The following is a 19,311-nucleotide window of genomic DNA, read 5'->3' as shown; positions in this document are numbered from 1 at the left end:
CACCAAAAAAGAACCACAACAGTTTTGTTTTGGCTTACCCCCAAAAAGTTGTCACTGATCCCTGGTTTGTGTTAGAAGCCATAGGCTGTGTTTTAAACACATCATTTTCCATGGAGCTGCATATAATGGTGGCCCAGCATGATAAGTACATGACACAGAAGCGCATCACAGACTCAGACTTTTGGAGGAGAGGAGACCAAGTGGAGCCCAGATAGGGACAAGCAATATTTGACTCATTGTGGAGTGGAAATGTTGTTGGGCTCTTGTATCAAAAGTCCTGGTTGGCTGCACTCTGGTGCTTCTGGTGCACTGTGACTGCAATGAGACCTGAATTTCTAACTCCAGGACTCTTCTCACTTCTGGTCTGGATCTAGCATAATCCTACTCCTACCATAGCTGCAGATGAAAGCATTTAGTAACCTTTAAAAACAACAGAAATCCTCAGCTAACCTTTATATGGGTATGTCACCCATCTAGCATGGTTAAGACCTTTTTGCTCTGGGCTAACATGCTGCTATTTATTTGTCCCTAATGTTTTCTGTTCCAAGAAGCACAGCCTAGAAAAGAGAGAAGAATAAAAATTCAGCTAGGAGGTAACTGTGGAGGGAGAGTTTCCTGTAGCGTTGTACTCAGAAAACTTGTTTTTATTGCCCAGAAATAGACACACCATCCCAGATGCAAGTTACCGATGTGCAGGACAACAGTATCAGCATCAGATGGCTCCCTTCAACATCCCCAGTCACAGGATATCGGGTGACAGCTGTCCCCAAGAAAGGCCATGGACCCACAAAAACTAAAAATGTCCCTCCAGGTAAGAGTACACGACATCCTTCAACCGGTCTATAAAGCGTGCAAGACTGGACCGCTAGAATCAGCACTACCAGGTGCTAGGCATATGCTCCAAACCAAACTTTTTCCTGATTACACTTTTTCCATCCTGCTAACTTCACTGAAGTTTCATGCAGCAGAAGCGAGGGCACTTTTTTGCCCTGAAAACTTGACACTTCTGTGATGCCACTCTGCTGCAAAGGTTTGTTCCTGGCAATCTGAGTGTATCCAAGAGGTATCTGGATTTTTAAGTGAATGCTGTTCGGTTTCCTACCATCCAGCAAAACTTCCACCAAAATCCGGAGGGTCAAATTGTCCCTTAGGCACAGCATATGGAACTTAGTCCCTTGATCTTGTGACTGTAAAGGGCCAGCCAGCTCTCAGGTTGCTCTTAGGAACACGGGCAGAAGGTTCTGTGGGATTTGCGGATCTCATCGCTCAGGCATGTTTGTGCTGCATTTGGGCTTAATGGTCAATCCTATTGCAGAAAACAACAAGAACTGGTCAGATCTTGCTTTTTCTACTGTGTTAATCTTCTCCCTTTGAGCTGTGGGGCCTTTGAGCAGGTGCAAATTGCAGGTGCCTTGTCCTGCACTGCCAGAGAAGCATAGTGCAAGCAGAATTTAAACCTGATGTGTCAAACTTGTCTCATTTTAATGTTCAGTCGTGAAATGACTAATATAGGCCCTTCATCCAAGAGTGCTTGGAGGCCAGTTCTCCACAGCTTTGTGCAGCTGCAGACAGACTAACGTTGTTCTTTCCCTGCCAGATCAAACACAAGTCACTATTGAAGGTCTCCAGCCCACAGTTGAGTACATGGTCAGTGTCTACGCTCAGAATCAGAACGGAGAGAGCCTCCCCTTGGTGGAGACAGCTGTCACCAGTATGTATTTCACTTTGCGGTAACAAAACACACGTTATTTATTGATGTCTGAATCTACCATGCAGTATCACATCCCCAGTGAAGCCAAGTGGCAGGTGCCTCGTTCCCAGGAGAATGTGAGGTGGCCTGCCCTGCGATAAGTACCACGCACCTAAATTGCAGATGCTGGCAAAAATGCAGTCCTTCTCCCCCAGACGCTGGCAAAATGCAATTTTCCACCCCACAAAATGCTGCGCTTCCAATTTTCTTTCACTAAAGCCACGAAGTCTCTTTGGGCTTTGCCTTCAGCCAATCAGTGGAAAAAAATGTGCGAAGATCTCCTTTATGGAGTTAGTTGGCAAAGGTGATTACCGCTAAGGGACTGGACTGAACTTGGAGCATTTCTCCTGTGCAAAGGAGTAAAGGGAACTGAATGAGTTACCAAGAATTTATGACTAGGCACTACCAAAAGAAAAAAAAAAGCCACCCTCCAGTTGCTCTTATCTGCCTGGACAGTACTGCTCTGAGCACAGAGGAGGCAAGAGGGAACATGCAATAAATTCAGAAGAGTGCCTGTGATGTAAAGTGCCCTTTTCAGGGACATCTCTGGGGCAGGAATTTCCATATACACTATTCCTGTGTTCAAGCTTGCATTCAAAACCACAGCTCAGCCACAAATAGTTGCAGGACTGTCCTAAAGACAACAGACGCTTCCCTGAAGCTTTTCAGAGGAGGGGAAAGTTCATGTCAGTTTCAAACCAAAAAGTTCCTGGAAAAAATCATCTTTGCCAACTAGACAATGTGGAAAATTCAGGACTAACATAACATGGCAAATAAAGTTTCAATCTTTTAGATGAGCATAATTTGGAGGCAATATAAAAATGGCATTATAGTTCCTTTTATTATGTATGACAGATGGGTATAGCTCTGTGGTAGCCACAGTAGACTTGTATGGAGCAAGGCTCACTTACCTTGCAGTCCAGCACCAAGCTTCCTTTCTAGGAAAATCTAATTAATTGGTCTAATTAGGACGTGTGTGCATCACCCAGTTGCACCTGGGGACATTTCGTGCACTCAATACAGAGCTGAAAAGTTTTCTGTTCCTAACTGATATCTTAAAATGTAATATACTGAGTAATTTTCTTGATAAGTGTGTTAATTGGATGTTAATTTATGAAAGAAAATAGCGGGACTGATTCTCCTCGGACTGGTGCTTCGCACAGCAGCTGACGATAGTGAAAAGCTAACGCAGCATGAACGCAAACTTACTGAGTCAGCTGGGCTGTCTGGCTGCCTTTAGCACTGGGCACCACGTACTGGCTCTGACGAAACAGGTCTTGAGATGGCCAGATCCTTAATTCTTTCCTCTTGACCACTTGAAGCTAGCTTAATGCTGCTGGAGGTGTCTGAAGGGGGTTGCAGTGCCAAGGGGATTCAGATGCAGGTACAGAGCGGGGTCTGGGCTGCCTTGAAGGTGCTCAGCGAGGCTCAGAGTGCCTTCCTGCTGTCCGGCACCCGCAGACTGTCAGCCTGACTCTGCACAGGCGTAAGCATGTGTGCAAGGTGCAGCACAGAGGAGAATCAAGTACCCTCTCGCCCGCGCAAAACCGAAAACTGCTTTGCATGTAATAGAGAAGCTTTTGATTTTCCTCACCCACAACCTGCTTTTTATCACTTAACCTCTTACCGTTAATTTGCCTAACAGACATTGACCGCCCTAAAGGACTAACATTCACTGAGGTGGATGTTGATTCCATCAAAATTGCTTGGGAAAGCCCGCAGGGGCAAGTCACCAGGTACAGGGTGACCTACTCAAGCCCTGAGGATGGAATCCATGAGCTATTGCCGGCCCCAGGTGGCGAAGAAGACACTGCTGAGCTGCATGGCCTCAGGCCAGGTTCTGAGTACACTATCAATATCGTTGCCATATACGATGACATGGAGAGCCTGCCCCTCACTGGGACCCAGTCCACAGGTACACCTCTAACTGCACGCCCAGCAGGCCATGGCAGCTTCTGCCCCGTTGGGTAAAGTGTGCTGCTGGTGCTCGGCCCTGGGGAAGCCCCCGGGGGCAGCAAAGGGGATGTGATTGCTCCAAGAGGAGGAGCTGACACTGGAGATCTGGCTGCCAGCCAAATCAGCCTGCAGCATGCAGGAAAAACCAGCTGGAATGAAGGAGCAGATTGCAGGGAAAGGAGGGATGTTACCTTATTAGCCTTTTCTCAGTCCTTGAGTGGATTGGTGATGTTCAGTCCCTAGTCAGGGAGCCAAGTGCCCGGTGGGAATACCCTCTCTCCACACCCTTGTCTTGTCTGTAGGGTTTGGGGGCCCTGTGACCAAAAGCAGTTACCAAAACCAGAGAGATTAGGGCAGCTTCCAGCCCCCAGCGTCCTCACCTCCTCGTGGAGCAGATCAGTGTGAAAAGCTTGGAGATAGTTTGACTCAGAAGTCTCAGAGCTTCTGCATCCTTCACTGGCACTGCCCTAAGGACTGCAGCCCATGTGTATGCCCCCACCCTGCACTCACATCACCTCCACAAGGACAGGGCCTTCTCTGTTCAGGAGACTGCATTCCCTGATGCGCCAGTCTGATCCAACCCAGAGCAGAGAGCATTTAAAAGTCCTTTGTGAGAAAGGAAAAGGAAACTCTTCCTTGAGATACAATTACTTCTAGCAATATGGAATTCATCACAAAGCTTGCACAGTGCCAGACATGTCGTGGTAGCACCTTTGTAATAAAGGTTTCCCATTCATTTGTGGATGAAAAGTTGGCACTCTAATTCCAGGGCTGTAATGAGGACAGTGGTTCCTAGTGTTCAGATTGCTGCTCTAACCCTAAGCAAAGTGCTGTAATGATTGAAACAGCTGGCTGACTACCTGCCAGAAATGCAAATGGAGTAATTTTTTAAAGCCCACTTGCTGTGGCTCACCCTTTGTGGCTTGTTCAGAAGTGTATTTGAAGCCATTCAAGACTTCCATTGGCTCTTATGGCCTTTAGATTGAGCTCTGCTTGAGCAAAGCAGCAAGGGAGAAACATCTTTTATTTCCAGTCTATAAAATTAGAAAACTTGACAGCAATATGCTAATAGGGGGCACTATAGTAAGGAATATTTTTCCCTGTTTACAGCCTGAGGATTACAAACAGTAAGGCAAGAGGTTTCAGTGGATGCTTCCTGTGTTATGCAAGCATTTGTTTTTAAAGATATCAGATATATTAGCTCACAAACAGCCTCTTGTGATGAGCCTTATGGCCACCACAGCTCTGCTTTTCCATTGCCTTGCTCTCTGTGTAGTAATTTACACTTGTGTAAGTGGCTGTTAAATGCTTCCCCTCTGCATTTGGCAGTATTTTTATATCCTCTTTGCGATTCCTGAGCCTGCTTCCTACTTACTTTTGTAAGACATCAGTCATGCTTTAGAAGTGAACAGGGAGAGACAAGTGAAGCAGGACCAAACTACCAGCCGTGTGATGAAAAGCAGAGGCAGGCAGAAGAATTAAAACAGATTGGCCTATTACAGGTGTAAACACCTCCCAAAGCATTCACCTTGTATCTCAGTGTTGTTGCTCACCTAACTTTGGGGTTGAAGCAATGAGACCTCCTTATTTCTCCAGAAAAGGCTCATCACAGATTTGAGAATCTCCTCCTGAATGCTTTATCCCCTTCCATGGTGCTGTGCACCTGTGTTTGCAGAAAGCACACTGCTTTCCCCCTCATGTATTTCAAGCCTGAAAGTGTCTCATGTTCAGGACAAAATACTGTTTTATCTGAGACCATCATCTCCTTCAAACTAACCGTGTGCCAATCCTGATTTCTGCAGCAATCCCACCTCCAACAAACCTGCAGTTTACTCAGGTAACTCCCACCAGTCTTACCGTCAACTGGAATGCACCAAACGTTCGTCTGACTGGCTACAGAGTCAGAGTGAACCCCAAAGAGAAGACTGGTCCTATGAAAGAAATCAACCTTTCTCCGGACAGTACATCTGCTGTTGTGTCTGGATTAATGGTAACTTTCCTTTGCGCGATGCAGAGAAGTGTGTTTTGGTGTGCTATGAGAAGGAAATGTTAAAACTTGAACCTGTTTAAAATTCCTGGGTTGGAAACCTCAGCTGGAGTAGCTCATTACAGTTCCTGGGGGTCTGACTCTGTTTGAAGTCTCGCTAGCCATCAGCTGTAACTATTCATTATCATAGTTTTTAAAAGGCGAGGAACTGGCCTACTGAATCTGCATTCCTCCTCCCCCCCTGGTTTAGCACAGAGACTGGATGCCTTAATCAAATGCAAATCATCAGGTTCACAATCAACAACAACCCAGAAAAATGCTTTTACTCATCTTTTACAAAAGAGGTCAGATAAAGTGACCTTACACAGTGGTTTTCAAGCTGTGATATGGGAGATCTGGCAGTCTTGCCTATTTCTAAGACATCTGCAAAATGTAAGTAAAAAATGCAGGTCTTTTATGAGTATGCTTAAATTTGCTATATAGCCATCTTCTCCACTGGAAACATTTCAGTAGTTCGTGTACTGGAAAATGCTGAAAATCACTGCTCTTGGGGTGCCTGCTATCTTAAAAAGCTACTGATCTGTTTTTAAGGAGTTTTATGAATCATTTTGAAAAGTGAGCCTTAAAATACATTCTAATTTAAGTGGACTCCTGGTCTGATGCAGTCAAAGACTAAAGACCATGCTTAAAGCTTTAACTTCCACTATTCTCTTTTCTTCACAGCAAGAGCACCTTATCATAGCAAATGGCATCCATTAACCCCAGGAGAAACAGGATAGCAATTAGCTTTTCCTGAAGAGCGAGCTGTGAAGCACAGAGATCCCAAAATGAGGGATGACAAGCTTCTTCCAGGATTTCCTCTGCTCCTGGGTGCACACATGTACACTAACAGCATTACCAACACTACTGTTTACCAGGGTCCATGTCTCATGACAGGTGGAAGTCAGAATCATCCCATTAATCCCTCTGATTGATTTTAAGGTTTCATACCTCAGTAACTGGCCAGCAAGAAATGGGGCTCTACCAAACGCAAGGGCATTTCTCCCCCTGTCAGGTCCTTGTCATAACATGGTGTAACTTCTTCTGTTCTAGGTGGCAACCAAGTATGAAGTGAGTGTGTATGCACTGAAGGACTCTCTGACCAGCCGACCAGCCCAGGGGGTGGTGACCACTCTTGAAAGTAAGTGGGGGATCCTCCTCAAATATTCTGTGCTGGGTGGGGAGGCCCAGAGATGGATCAAACCCTGTCCAACAAAGGCCTTCACAAACATTTAGCTGGTCAGATTCACAATCCCTGCAGTACTGACAGGAGACTTTCCTTCTGGTGCAGATGTTAGTCCCCCTCGTAGAGCCCGTGTGACAGATGCCACAGAGACAACCATCACCATTACCTGGAGAACCAAGACCGAGACCATCACCGGCTTCCAAATCGATGCCATCCCAGCAAGTGGCCAGAATCCCATCCAGAGGACCATCAGCCCTGATGTCAGGGCCTACACTATCACTGGTGAGTGAGATGCTTCAGCAGGCCATCAGCAGGTGTGCTGGGTTCTTGCTTTGTAGCAGAATTTCCTTGATGTGTGTAACACAGGAAAAAATATTTGAGTCATTAAGAGCAGTCTCCAAGAAGTTGTTGAAAGACATTTTGCTCCCTCTTAGATGATTTCCCTCAGACTAACGTTACAACAGATAGTGTGAAGAATCTTCAGCAGTGAAGATTCTTTTCTAACTGGAGCTGCCTTTTGTAGTGTACGTACTGTTTTTGCAAGAAAAGCTAATGTTTCTTTCAACTTCATTTCAGGCTTGCAACCTGGCACTGACTACAAGATCTACCTTTACACTCTGAACGAGAATGCACGCAGCTCCCCAGTAGTGATTGATGCCTCCACGGGTAATGACATTGCCTGACTTCTCTGCTCATGTTCATACAGCGATCACCTGTGGGCGGGCAGAAGTTGTGCATATCCAACCACATATAATGTTATGACTCACAGCAATACGTGTTATTTTTGAGTTTGAAAAGGGTCTCAGAAGAGAGAGTCTGGGTAAAGCTGCTCGCCTTTCCTGCACTTGACTTGGTTTCCTTTTGTTTTCACCTAGCTATCGATGCTCCTTCCAACCTGCGCTTCCTTACAACCACAAGCAACTCCCTCCTGGCTACCTGGCAGCCCCCCCGAGCCAAGATCACAGGCTATATCATCAGGTACGAGAAACCTGGCTCACCAGCCAAGGAGCTCCTGCCTCGCCCTCGGCCCAGCACCACCGAGGCCACTATTACTGGTACGTGTCTCTGCTTTGTTCGGGAGCTCCTCACTTGAAGCACTTGAGCTTAAGAGTTGTTTTTCTTTTACTAGTAGCTGGGAACTGTCTGACTCCATCCTCTCAACACCCCTTGCCCTCTTACCTTGCGTAAATATACCACTAGTTCGTGCAGCCACAGCAAAGAACATCACAGCACAGAAAGCACTAAGGAATTCCCTCCCTCCCTGTGCAGAAAAATCCCAGCTTTGTTCCTGCGTGCCTTCTGGGGGCAGTACAAAGAGTCCAGCCCCATGCTCCTCAGAACAAGCTGAAATCTGACCCTGTCAGCTAGGATTGCAGATGCTGCAGACACAAAACATGAGTCTTCAGAATGCGTGACTGACAGAGTGCCAGAATCATGGGCTCTTTCGCTTGAGTGCATAACAGTTGTGGCGGCAGGGGAAGGAAACATCTGTGTATTGTTCAGATCTGATAGCGGATCTGATTGGAGACATGTAATGTGTTTATAGGACAGGCATGCCCATAAAACCACTGTCTCTCATTAGAAACTATAATAACAGAACAAAGCTGTCCTTCTCTTAGCTGACCATCACATTTTATCATGAGGCCTTCCCCCCCTCTCTCTTTAAATATAAAATTTTGTCTTTCCTCCCTCCCTAGGTTTGGAACCAGGAACTGAATACGTCATCTACATCATTGCTGTGAAGAACAATCAAAAGAGTGAACCGCTGATGGGCAAAAAAAGGACAGGTAAAATAAAGCTCTGGGTGGTTGTTGTGTGCTAACAGGAGGTGATGCCCCCCTCTTGGGGAATACCAACTCAAGAATGAAACAGCAATAGTATGTAAAATATCCTGTTGACACCATTTGGCCGTTCTTTTTTGAGTCAAATAGGCTTTGTAAGGAGGATTTCCTTTCTAGGATGCAGGAGGTGAGATTCCTAAGTTATTTGAATGATTTTTGGCTATGTTTGAATACCAAGAACAAATCAACACGCTTGGTGCTTGATTCTGGGCTGGGTACTTAATCCATAATTAATTTAATATTTGTTTCCTTCTAGCTTATTATACTATCAAAGTCAGAATCCACTTATTTGTTGCCCATTGCATTTCTTTCTTCACCCCCTCCACAGTTTGAGGTTGAGATACCTGCAAAATACCCTCTGGATATCTGAATGCCATCTAGGGGCTAGTTTCTTACTGCACACCAGTGGTTTTCTTAATTGATAACCTCAGAATATCTGTTGTAATTACATCTTCTCAGTTTGAGCACTGGTGGCTTCCTTGGGATGCAGCGTTCAAAACTGTTGCTCTGCTGTATGAAAAATTCATACCAACACGCTTCTTATGCTCATGTATGAAATAAATATATTTATATGTCATATAAATATATATGAGAGAAATCATTGCCTTCACGGTAATCACAATGAGATCATAAAAAGTGTGTTGTATCTTGGGACAACTGCTAATCTTCGCTTGGAGCAGTGTGCAGCACCCACTGCAGCTGTTTGATTTACCACTGTTAATTTGCCGTGCTTTGCTTTATGGCTTCTAACCTTTCTTTGGCTAGATGAGCTTCCCACGTTGATTACCAGACCGCACCCCAACCAGCCCGACATTCTCGACGTACCTTCGATCGACGAGGGGACCCCCTACCTCACCAACAATAGGTATGACAATGGAAACGGTATCCAACTTCCAGGCACCTCAGGGCACCCCCAGACAATAGGACACCAGGGGCAGCAAGTCTTCTTTGAGGAGCACGGCTACAGGCGGCCTGTACCCACCACAGCAACTCCCCTTAGGCCAGGGTCGAGGCGGCAGCCGCCGAACGTGGACGAAGCCATCGAAATCCCCGGGTACCAAGTGCCGATCATCGTCGAACCTTCCTACCCTCACTCCCGGGGGCCCAGGCGCAACGACAGCACGGGGCAGGAGGCTCTCTCTCAGACCACCATCTCTTGGAGGCCGTTGCTGGAGAGCACTGAGTACATCATCTCATGTCAGCCCGTCAGCCAGGATGAAGACACTTTGCAGGTAAGCGAACTGCCTGAGCACGGGGATGGTGCTGGACTCGCTCTTGGGCCCTCCATCCTTTTACTGTGCTAAAGGTGGCAGGCAGGGTTGGCTTAGACTTATTAATGCAGCTGAGGGCAGGAAGGATAAATGCTTCTCGTTCACTGAGAGGCTACAGGATAAAACAGCCAAAGCAAAGCCCTTGCAATGCTGTCAGTACCAACGTTTCACCAGGGAAAGGGGTAGTCAGGGAGACAACTGGGAATTTGCTCAAGAGTTTCGAAGACTCAGGTTCTGCTCCTCCAAGCCGAAGACTTGCTTAGCCAGTCTCCTTTCTCCCCCTCCATTTCTGTCTCCCTGAAATGGTGATAACTTACCCATCACAAACCACAGCCCAAAATAATGAACTCAGTGGTGTTTGAAGATCTCACTGAGGGGAACAAGCTGGCTGCATCACAGTACAGTGCATAAGTCAATCTAAACACCATGTCTGTCTTGTAAGCGGGGTGACACCTGAGGAGTAACCACTCTTCCCTTTTTGGTGACGTGCCACTGCTGTTGTTGCAGTTCAGGGTCCCCGGCACTTCCTCCAGTGCTACGCTCACCGGCCTTACGAGAGGGGCCACCTACAACATCATAGTGGAAGCCCTGAAAGATCACCGGAGACAAAAGGTGCTGGAGGAGGTAGTCACGGTTGGCAATACTGGTAAGTGAAAGCTCTGTGGAGTCAAAGTAAGCCTTTGCTGCACCTGCCTCACTTTCTTTGATCAAGGAAGTGAGTACCTGGTGCCCTGGCTCGAGAATAGTTCTGAAAGGAACCTTTGCCAGCAGGGAACTGGGCCAAGTAATTTGTAAGGTCCGCTGGTTTTGGATAGCTGCCCCACTGATTGTGTGACCGCAGCTGTTTTGATCAGTTGTCTGATTAGGGAGAACGTGCCCTGAGGCTCCATACATTCCTCAAGGGTCTGTGCTGGAGAGAAAGGGCAAGAGATCTGGCACTTGCAGCTCTCCAAGGAAGTCAGGGATCCTGCTGGTGGTGCAGATTCCTGCCCAGCAGGGAGGACTTGCAGTCACAGTAACACAGTGTGCTCGTGGGAGGATGCCGGTGGCCAGTTTAAGTGCTCCGTCAGTCATTTGCCTCTGCTTCTGTGCTGGCTAGCCAGCAGCACCACGGGGCTGTCCTGAAGGTCCAGTGGCAGGGCAGGCTGCCTGCAGAGATGCTGATGAAGCACAGACAGGCTGCACTTAGCAGCCTCGTGACCAACCACAAGTACTTGTGGGCAGAGGCAGCGCTTGCCACAGCTGGAAAGCCCAGAGCCCACACACACCCTGCGGGACCTGGACTTTGCTTGTACCAGCACAGGGATACGATCAGCAGTCGTTTCTTCCCTCCCTCCATTTCATCCTGTGTATTTTGAGATCAAAAAAGAAGGCAGGAAATTTGTCTCTCCAACAAGGTCTCATTCCACTCCACCACCCCACCATAAGCTAGGGTCTGAAATGCCCCCCGAAAGCACCCATGCAGCCACCACCCCCCTGCCTTTGTCCCCAGCATCTCACAGCACGTTTCTCCTACACAGGCTAAGTCAGATTGCTGCTTCTCAGCAGCAAATGCAAAATCTCACACTTGCTTGGAACTTGGCAAATCAAAATGAAAATAGCCTTCACGTCGGCTTTTCTTCTCATTCAACTGCTCTGACACATGCAAATGGAAAATAAATCGCAGGGAGTCTGAACCGCTGACAGAGTCATCAGGCGTGTGCCCGTGGGGTAGTTCCATTACTACCACGATGTTTTAAGGAAAAAAATGCACATATTCAGTGAAAATCATTCTGTCTTTCAGTAGCTCCTGTTGCTGTGTATGATGCCTGTTTCTTTTCTTTCCCTTCCAGTGTCTGAAGGACTCAACCAGCCGGCTGACGACACCTGCTACGACACGTTCACCGGCTCCTTCTATTCCATTGGCGAGGAGTGGGAGCGGTTATCAGAAACTGGCTTTAAGCTCTGGTGCCAGTGCTTAGGCTTTGGCAGTGGTCATTTCAGATGCGATTCTTCTAGTGAGTAGCTGGCTTCTGACCACCCCTCCCTGTCCCTAACCCCCCTGAGCTCTAAGGGCATGTTTGACAGCCAGTCTGATCCAAACATGACGCAAATGACCACTGGCTCTTCAGTTTTTAAACCAAATCAGGGTTTTGCATCATTATTAGTGATGGAAAACTCTGATTATTTCTCAGCTGTGCAACTCGTGTAGCATTGCTATTCATTGCATCAGCAGTGATCAATATGGTGTTGATATATGATGACTTTTTCCACTAAAGTTACATGTTTTTGTTATTTTCCTACCCTTTCCAGGTCTTTCTAGGCAATGGGTAGATAAATGTGAGATAGACAAGGTGCCTAAATGATGATATCTGAGTAGCCATGTAAGAAGACAGCTTTGAATAGTAAACTCTGGTTGAATTTTCACCTCCCAGTTATGTTGCAGAGGGCCAGACAGAACTTGTGTGGATTTCAGTGGGTATTACAGCAAGTCCAGATCCTGCTTTGCAAAGCATCTTGCAGAACCAGTTCTCTGATTTCTCTCACTGGCTCTTTGAAACCATGGAGCAGACAATGCCACTGCCACAGCTCTAAGGTGCGGTCTTGGCAGGACCAAGGCTTACATGGAAGAGTTTCAGGTTTCATGCAAGGGCATGGAACAAAAATCTGTGGTGGTTTAACACAACACGTCCGATGCATTTAAATTGCAGAGTAAGCTAAGCACAAAGGGCACTTCTGCAATTTGCATAGACTCAGAGTGACTGCAGGGGAGACATTTGTTTTACTGGATTAATATTGATATTTCATCATTTGATACACATGCCTCACCCCTGGTTTTCTTTTGCAGTTTGTGATAGTTTTACTGGATATTTGTTCAAAAATATTTTTCTCTCCCTTCCTACTTTGTATTTCTTCTTCTCCAGCCCTCTCCAACACCAATCTTTGTCACATCTTACTCTTTTCCTAAGAGGCTCTGCCCATTTCCCACTTGTCACAGACCTCACCAGTTACAAGCTGCAGGAGTCTGTGTGACTGTTGGAGGTGATTTTGTCCTCAGGACCCACAAGAGCTGAAGGGATTCTTTCTCTTGCCCCTCTGTTGGTTTCTGAGACAACATCAAGCGGTTCTCCTGCTGTGTTACTGCAGCACATGGGGTAACTCCTGCTTATGTTCCTCTGCCTTCTCCAGAGTGGTGCCACGATAACGGTGTGAACTACAAGATCGGGGAGAAGTGGGACCGGCAGGGGGAGAATGGCCAGATGATGAGCTGCACCTGCCTTGGAAATGGGAAAGGAGAATTCAAGTGTGAACCTCGTAAGTCACTTCCTGCTGTTAAGAGCACCAATTTGGGAAGCTTCGGTATCCATCTCAAGGCTGTTCCCATTCACTTTGGGTACTGCCATGGTGGCAAGCAGGGTATCAGTGTTATTAGATCCAAGCTGTGGAGGCTAAATTGGGAACAGATTTTAATCTGTTCTCCCAGGAGCTGAAAGCATGACACTCCACATGAAATCCTATGCTTACAAAGAAAACCCTCTTAGTTCAGGTCACAGCACACTCAGTGCCTGCCTGCCTTTACCCCAAAGCCACACATTAGGGATGTGTCACCTCACTAAGTGGTACAGATTGCCCTAATCAGCAGCACAGGACACTTCTGCAGGGCCTGTTACCTGGAGATCCTTTGGATTCAGCAACATGAATTAAACAGCATTGCTCCTGTCAGGCAAATACCCTCACGGTCTAGTTGAAAGTGTCTAGGGAGCTACAGAAATGACTGATGTTCCCCATGCCAGCCAGCAGGCCTCTGGTCAGAGGCTCCCGTTGTGAGCTCTGCTACTGCCAGAGCCAAGCACGGGCCCTGCAACCGAGTTCTGTTTCTCCACAGATGAGACCACGTGCTACGATGATGGGAAAATGTACCAAGTCGGGGAGCAGTGGCAGAAGGAGTACTTCGGGGCCATCTGTTCCTGCACTTGTTACGGAGGACAGCAGGTAAGCAGGAGGGACTTGGCACGCCGAGCGTGCAGTGAGGAGAGCAGTCTTAGGACTGTCGGGTTTCTGGTCAGATGGTGTCTCACTGTCTGGCCAAAACAGGCCCGGCGAAGAAGAAAAATAATTAGTAGGAGAGCTTAACCACTTGTAGGGCCTTGGACTCAGGGCCTGTGTGGTATAAAAAGGGAACAACCTCGGTGGTGGTGGAGCTGTTCCCGTGTGTGAGGTCTAACTGGTGTTCTGTTCCCTAGGGCTGGCGTTGTGACAACTGCCGCCGGCCCAGCGTGGAGGTGGCCCCCGAAGGCTCAGCCGGCCACACCTACACGCAGTTCACACAGAGATACCACCAGGCCACCAACACCGTGAGTATGCTTTCCTCCTCTGCCCTCCCAAAATGCGCGGCCGGTCCGGGGCACAGAGAAGGGGGGGGGTCTGGGCAGGGCCTGGGGGCTGAGAGGAGCATGCAGCTTTGTGCTTGTGGCTGATAGCTACTGATAAAGCAAACCACCACTCTGCTCACCAAAGGCCAGCTCACACTTCCACACACAGCGTCAGCGGGGCTCTAGTGGCACTCAGCAGCTCTGGGAGATGCCTGCATGCTCTGGCAGTAGTGCACGTAGTGATGTCCTTGTCTCCTTGCTGCTGTGAAGCCCCTGCTTTGTGCTCACGAAGCTGAGCAGCTGCACGGGCTGGCACCCAGCAGCTCCCCCCCGAGTGTCTGCCCTCCCGGGACAGAGCGCTAACTGCTTTCCTTCCCTCCCGACAGAATGTCAACTGCCCCATTGAGTGTTTCATGCCCCTAGATGTACAGGCAGACACACAACATCCACGGGGAAAGTAACATCCAGCAAGACTTCTTGCGGCAAGGGCGACAGCCAAACCAAAGCATAAATACCTGTCTGCCACCATTACCATCCAAACTGGAGTGATGCTAGCCAAACTGCATCTTTGGAGAATGGCCCTTCGTTCTGGAGCCATTCTCCCAGCTTAAGCTCAACTCACAGCTTCTCCAAGCGCCACTCTTGGAGTGTTTCAGACTTTTCTCATGATAGCAACTGTCTTGTTTTTGCTCAAAGTGTTGAATACCAGTCAGTATTCTCAAATTTAAAGGAAAAAGCGAGGGGGGAGGATGCTAACCCAAATTGGCAGGGGATCAAACTATTAAGGGGGAGGGAGAGTGTAGAAATTAAAGGTTCCTGTGCTATGCAAACAACATTTGAGTACGACATTACTGAAGTTTAGAGATAGGAAAGTCCACCAAACACTTCTGCTTTCACATAAGCGTGCAGCCAGCAATAAGATAGGAAAAGCAAATCCAATCACTGTGATATTTAAAATATGCACAGTCCTAATTCTTTCTCAATGATCCTAGTATTTTCCTAGCTGTATCTTTGTATCTCATACTGTTATTTATCAGTTTTGTTCCCCTGACCTTCAAGTGTTTTTATATGGGAATAAAATGTATTAAAGACACTTAGTATGCAGTTGACAAAGAGGAATTTGGTGTAATTATGATCAGTGATTATTTTTATACTGTAAGTGCCAAAGCTTTACTACTGTGGAAAAGAAAAAAAACAACTCTTTTAATAAAAAGATTTACAAACCAGACATAGTTTAAGCGATTCTCTTTGCTACCATGGAATCTAGGAAGAAGACGATTATTCTGATCTGGAGTAACATTGCCTTGAAACAAGATGGAGCAAACATCTCAATGAAGCACGAAGAGACTATTTGTAGAGCAGTTTGTTAATTAAAGGCTTCCAGCTGCATCCCCCTGTCCCAGTAGAGCGCAGAGAGCCTCTGAGTATGTATGCCATGCTGCAGGGGGCAGCTTCGGGGGAATAGGTGGAGGAGAGAGAAAAGGGGGGAGGGAAAATAAAGTAATTCCTGCTTTAGCCAAGAACTGAGCCAAAGGAGATGGTCCTCAGTCCAGCCAGACCCTTAAATACCTAAAATCAAGAACGTTCTCAAGGGTTTCAGCTGCCCGAAGGGCTGAGGCCACGCTCACCCCGGGTAAAATTGATGCTGGGTCACTGAGCCCCTGCTCCAAGCCTTGCCCTAAAGATGGGGGGAGGACCACACTTTACCTGTCCCTGTGATGGAAGATAACTGACCTGTGACCAGCTGAAGGGTTCATATTGTGGTCTATCAATCACATCATTCTTTTAAATCTCAGCTCCTGTAGCTGCATTTGCATTGTGGTAAATCCAAATAAAAATCCAGAGCTGAGGTTGTTCAGTTACAGCTGAGCGTGCCCTCAGGCACTGCTGTAAAGGCAGTCACAGAAACCCTTCAGTTAGTAACCTCTGCAGAAAGCCTCAAAAATGGAGCCAGACCTCACCTAGGTCGGTGCTTGTTCAAGTTTACTGTGGTATTGGGGGTGGGTGTCATTAAAACTCCCTTAAAAGCCCTTTTAAAGACAAAGCCAGGCTTGATTACAATGCACAAAATTAGCAGTAAGTCCCTTTGTTGCCAGCTTTGCAAAAACCCATACAACATTTGCAAATGTAGAGCATTATTAAAGGTTCTGGTCGTGCTTCCTCAGGCCACATTCCTCTCTTGGCTCCGCCAGCACTGCATTGCTCAAGTCAATGGATTTCTCTGGACTGAATAAAGCATAGCATGAAAATAGAATTTGGCTTCTTGACATGAGAAACCCACATGGCCACTGCTTTCACAGATTGCTATCTATAGAGCAACGAAAACATTTGCAAATAGTAAAATGATTGCAACAGAAATCAGTTCTCTCCCAGCAGTGTTCAAGAGCCAAATGAGTATCTGAAATCCATGCAAACTCAACACGGCTTAGACAGACATAGAAAAATACTTCCCTGCTAAGACAGATTTCTGTTAATTCATCCTCCTCGAGGGAGGGCTATGTATTTTGGACCAGAGAGCAATTACAGAGGTCCCTACTTTGTCACTTTGACATTAAGTAACTCACTTGACAGGCACACAGGAGCTGCTCAGTTGAACTCAAGTTGGAGTCCATCTGATCTCCTCCCTGTAACGCCACATCACTCGTAACACCACAAACAGAGGAAAGATTATGGGATAAAGTGCTTTAAACACTGCATTTGCCTAAGCTCCCTGCAGAGAGGGCCTGTACCTTAAAACACGAGGGTTCCCACTGCTGATAGAATTTCTGTTTGATGTTTATAAGCACAATGCTGGCTGTTCTGTCCTTCAGCTGAGTCTCTTACTTTCGGTTACGTTTGATACCCGCTAGCAGAGTGCAGCACAGACAGTAGAGACGTGTGAGATCCCAAACATCAGCCACGCTGCCTTTCTGCTAGAAACAGCAACAAAAGGAACTAAAGATTGTGCAGGGTCCCTGCTTCAGCCAGCCCGTAGTGCACGAAGTGGCAGGAGACCAGCAGCTGAGCCTCACAACAGTGTTAATTTATAGCCAAAATCCTCCAGAGCACTAGGATGAAGCGATGTCCGACCCAAGCCACGCTCAGGACAGGGTCAGCTGCCTGGGTAGGGATGAAGGGAGCTCCTGCCTGACAGCAGGAAAGAAATCCCCTCCTGCTCACTGCGAAGGCTGAGAGGTTCTGCCCTGCCCTCTGCTTATGTCCACGCTTCTGGGAGCTGTTCTTGCTGCCAGCACAGGACCTGCCAGGGGCAAGGCACCGTATGGTGATGGTGCAAAACAGAGCCTGTCAGCAGCCTGCTCTTCAAAAAACACCAGTGAAGGGAGCAGACCTATCTCCGTGTGCTATGGAAAAGGGATGCTGAGCAGAGCTGCGCAGTTAGATTTCATCATTGCAAGTATCAAAGGGAGAAGCAACTCGTTCAGCTAGCATCGGTGGGGATCGGTGCACGTCATGAGGAACTGTTACAGACCTTTAAATTGCATGCACAGAGGATTGAAACATGCTCAGCCCAGGTAGCAAAGCACAGACCCTGGGCAGATACCACCAGAGTTGGACCTTTACTGGCACCTGATGCAAAAATCTCACCTGGATGATGTTAATCAATGGGTAACAATCTAACAACAGCTCCTCAAAGACAGCAAAGAGCAAGTGAAGCAAGACCACATCAGCACAGGAGCTGGCCCGATGCTTATTACCGGTCCCAGTTTTATCTGGTGCTTTAGAGTATCAGGACGAAGAACAGGCTAACAGATTCCCGAGGGACCCTCACGCATGGTACGCACCAGCTTTGATCAAAGCAGAGTGACAGAAAAGACAAGCGAGGAGTGGAAGAACAGTGGAAGAGTCCCAAACCCAAATTTTAAGGCATAAGCTAACGAAAACCACACTGACTCTATCGCTGATACCCCACGGGAAGCAGTGGCGTGGAAAGCAGTCAGGCTGGCCAGGGCTGGGGTTAACACAGCCAACAGGCAAGCTACGCCTGTTGAGTAACACACCACTTTCATTCTGGGCTACTGTCTTAATCCAGACAGCGACAAGATTTGAGGAAATCGCAGTCTCCACGTGCCACAGCCACTCCAGGCAGCCTGTTCCTGGCTCTGGCCACCCCACAGACAGCAACTCTGCAGCCCTCGTGCCCTAAAGACAACAGGTCTCCACCCCAGGTAAACCAAAATTCATGCCCAGGCAGGGCAAGAGCCAGAAGCAGGACCTGAATTTCCCCCCTTCAGGCCCACCCCCTAGCACCGTGCCCCTCTGCTTGAGCAAAGCAAACACAGGCAGACTTTCCCCTCCGTACCAGTTGAGATCAGAGCCACGGCAGATGTGTTTGTTGCAGAACTGCAGCTTGCTCCTTGCCAGAACTGAACAGATTTTATAAAATGGAACCAAAAAATCCCTTTGAAATGGTTACAGGGATTGCCAGCAGAAATGTGCCTGGGCTGTTACTTTATTCATCTCACTGTGCTCCAGATTTTCACTTTGTTTTTCTAATCAGAGTTCAAATCTGCTTTATGCAAATTGCACACAGTGGAGAACGGAAGCAGCTTCAGGCAAGATGCTTCCCAGATGCCTGTGCATGAACTCTGAATTGAACTCTCCCTACGAGAAGCGTGTCCAATGGGCAGAAAGGAGTCTCTTCACCTCTAAGACAGCAATCCGACACTGCCGCTCAGCCACAGGCACATCCAGGGCAGGGCTGGGTACTGAACCTGAGATTATCTCACACAAAGGATCTGCTTCCCTCTCCTCACAAGGAAAGGGGATAATGGAGCGAAGCACCTGGAGGACAGTACCTGCAAACTCCCAAAAAAGGGGCTCAGTTCGGTTTACAACCCAGATTGTTACCAATTCATCCACAAGCTGGCCTAAGCCAAGCTTCCATCCCATCCCATCACCTCTCTCATGAATTGGTGGAGTCCGGGCCGT

General features: G+C 47.5%; 1 protein-coding gene across 5 annotated transcripts in view; it reads left to right on the top strand.

The window, feature by feature from the left end:
* FN1 (fibronectin 1) overlaps positions 1 to 16,630 on the top strand; it is a 52,449-nt gene extending 35,819 nt beyond the window's left edge. The window contains exons 30-46 of one of the 5 annotated variants that reach the window (XM_082763240.1): positions 656 to 811; positions 1,598 to 1,711; positions 3,396 to 3,665; positions 5,509 to 5,696; positions 6,786 to 6,873; positions 7,024 to 7,200; positions 7,495 to 7,584; positions 7,794 to 7,973; positions 8,616 to 8,705; positions 9,525 to 9,624; positions 9,760 to 9,991; positions 10,538 to 10,676; positions 11,863 to 12,027; positions 13,199 to 13,324; positions 13,896 to 14,002; positions 14,254 to 14,364; positions 14,769 to 15,610. In XM_082763240.1, coding sequence (XP_082619366.1) covers positions 656 to 811; positions 1,598 to 1,711; positions 3,396 to 3,665; positions 5,509 to 5,696; positions 6,786 to 6,873; positions 7,024 to 7,200; positions 7,495 to 7,584; positions 7,794 to 7,973; positions 8,616 to 8,705; positions 9,525 to 9,624; positions 9,760 to 9,991; positions 10,538 to 10,676; positions 11,863 to 12,027; positions 13,199 to 13,324; positions 13,896 to 14,002; positions 14,254 to 14,364; positions 14,769 to 14,843 — 2,408 coding nt within the window. In that variant the 3' untranslated portion in view covers positions 14,844 to 15,610. Of the gene's footprint in view, positions 1 to 655; positions 812 to 1,597; positions 1,712 to 3,395; positions 3,666 to 5,508; positions 5,697 to 6,785; positions 6,874 to 7,023; positions 7,201 to 7,494; positions 7,585 to 7,793; positions 7,974 to 8,615; positions 8,706 to 9,524; positions 9,992 to 10,537; positions 10,677 to 11,862; positions 12,028 to 13,198; positions 13,325 to 13,895; positions 14,003 to 14,253; positions 14,365 to 14,768; positions 15,611 to 15,649 lie in introns of those variants that run through there. The other 4 variants (XM_082763238.1, XM_082763239.1, XM_082763237.1 and 1 more) reach the window with 4 other exon arrangements.
* The last annotated feature ends 2,681 nt before the right edge of the window (positions 16,631 to 19,311 follow it).

Source organism: Aythya marila (genome assembly GCF_965140915.1).
Source record: "Aythya marila genome assembly, chromosome: 6".
Lineage (NCBI taxonomy): Eukaryota > Metazoa > Chordata > Aves > Anseriformes > Anatidae > Aythya > Aythya marila.
This window is presented reverse-complemented; position numbering and strand designations above follow the sequence as displayed.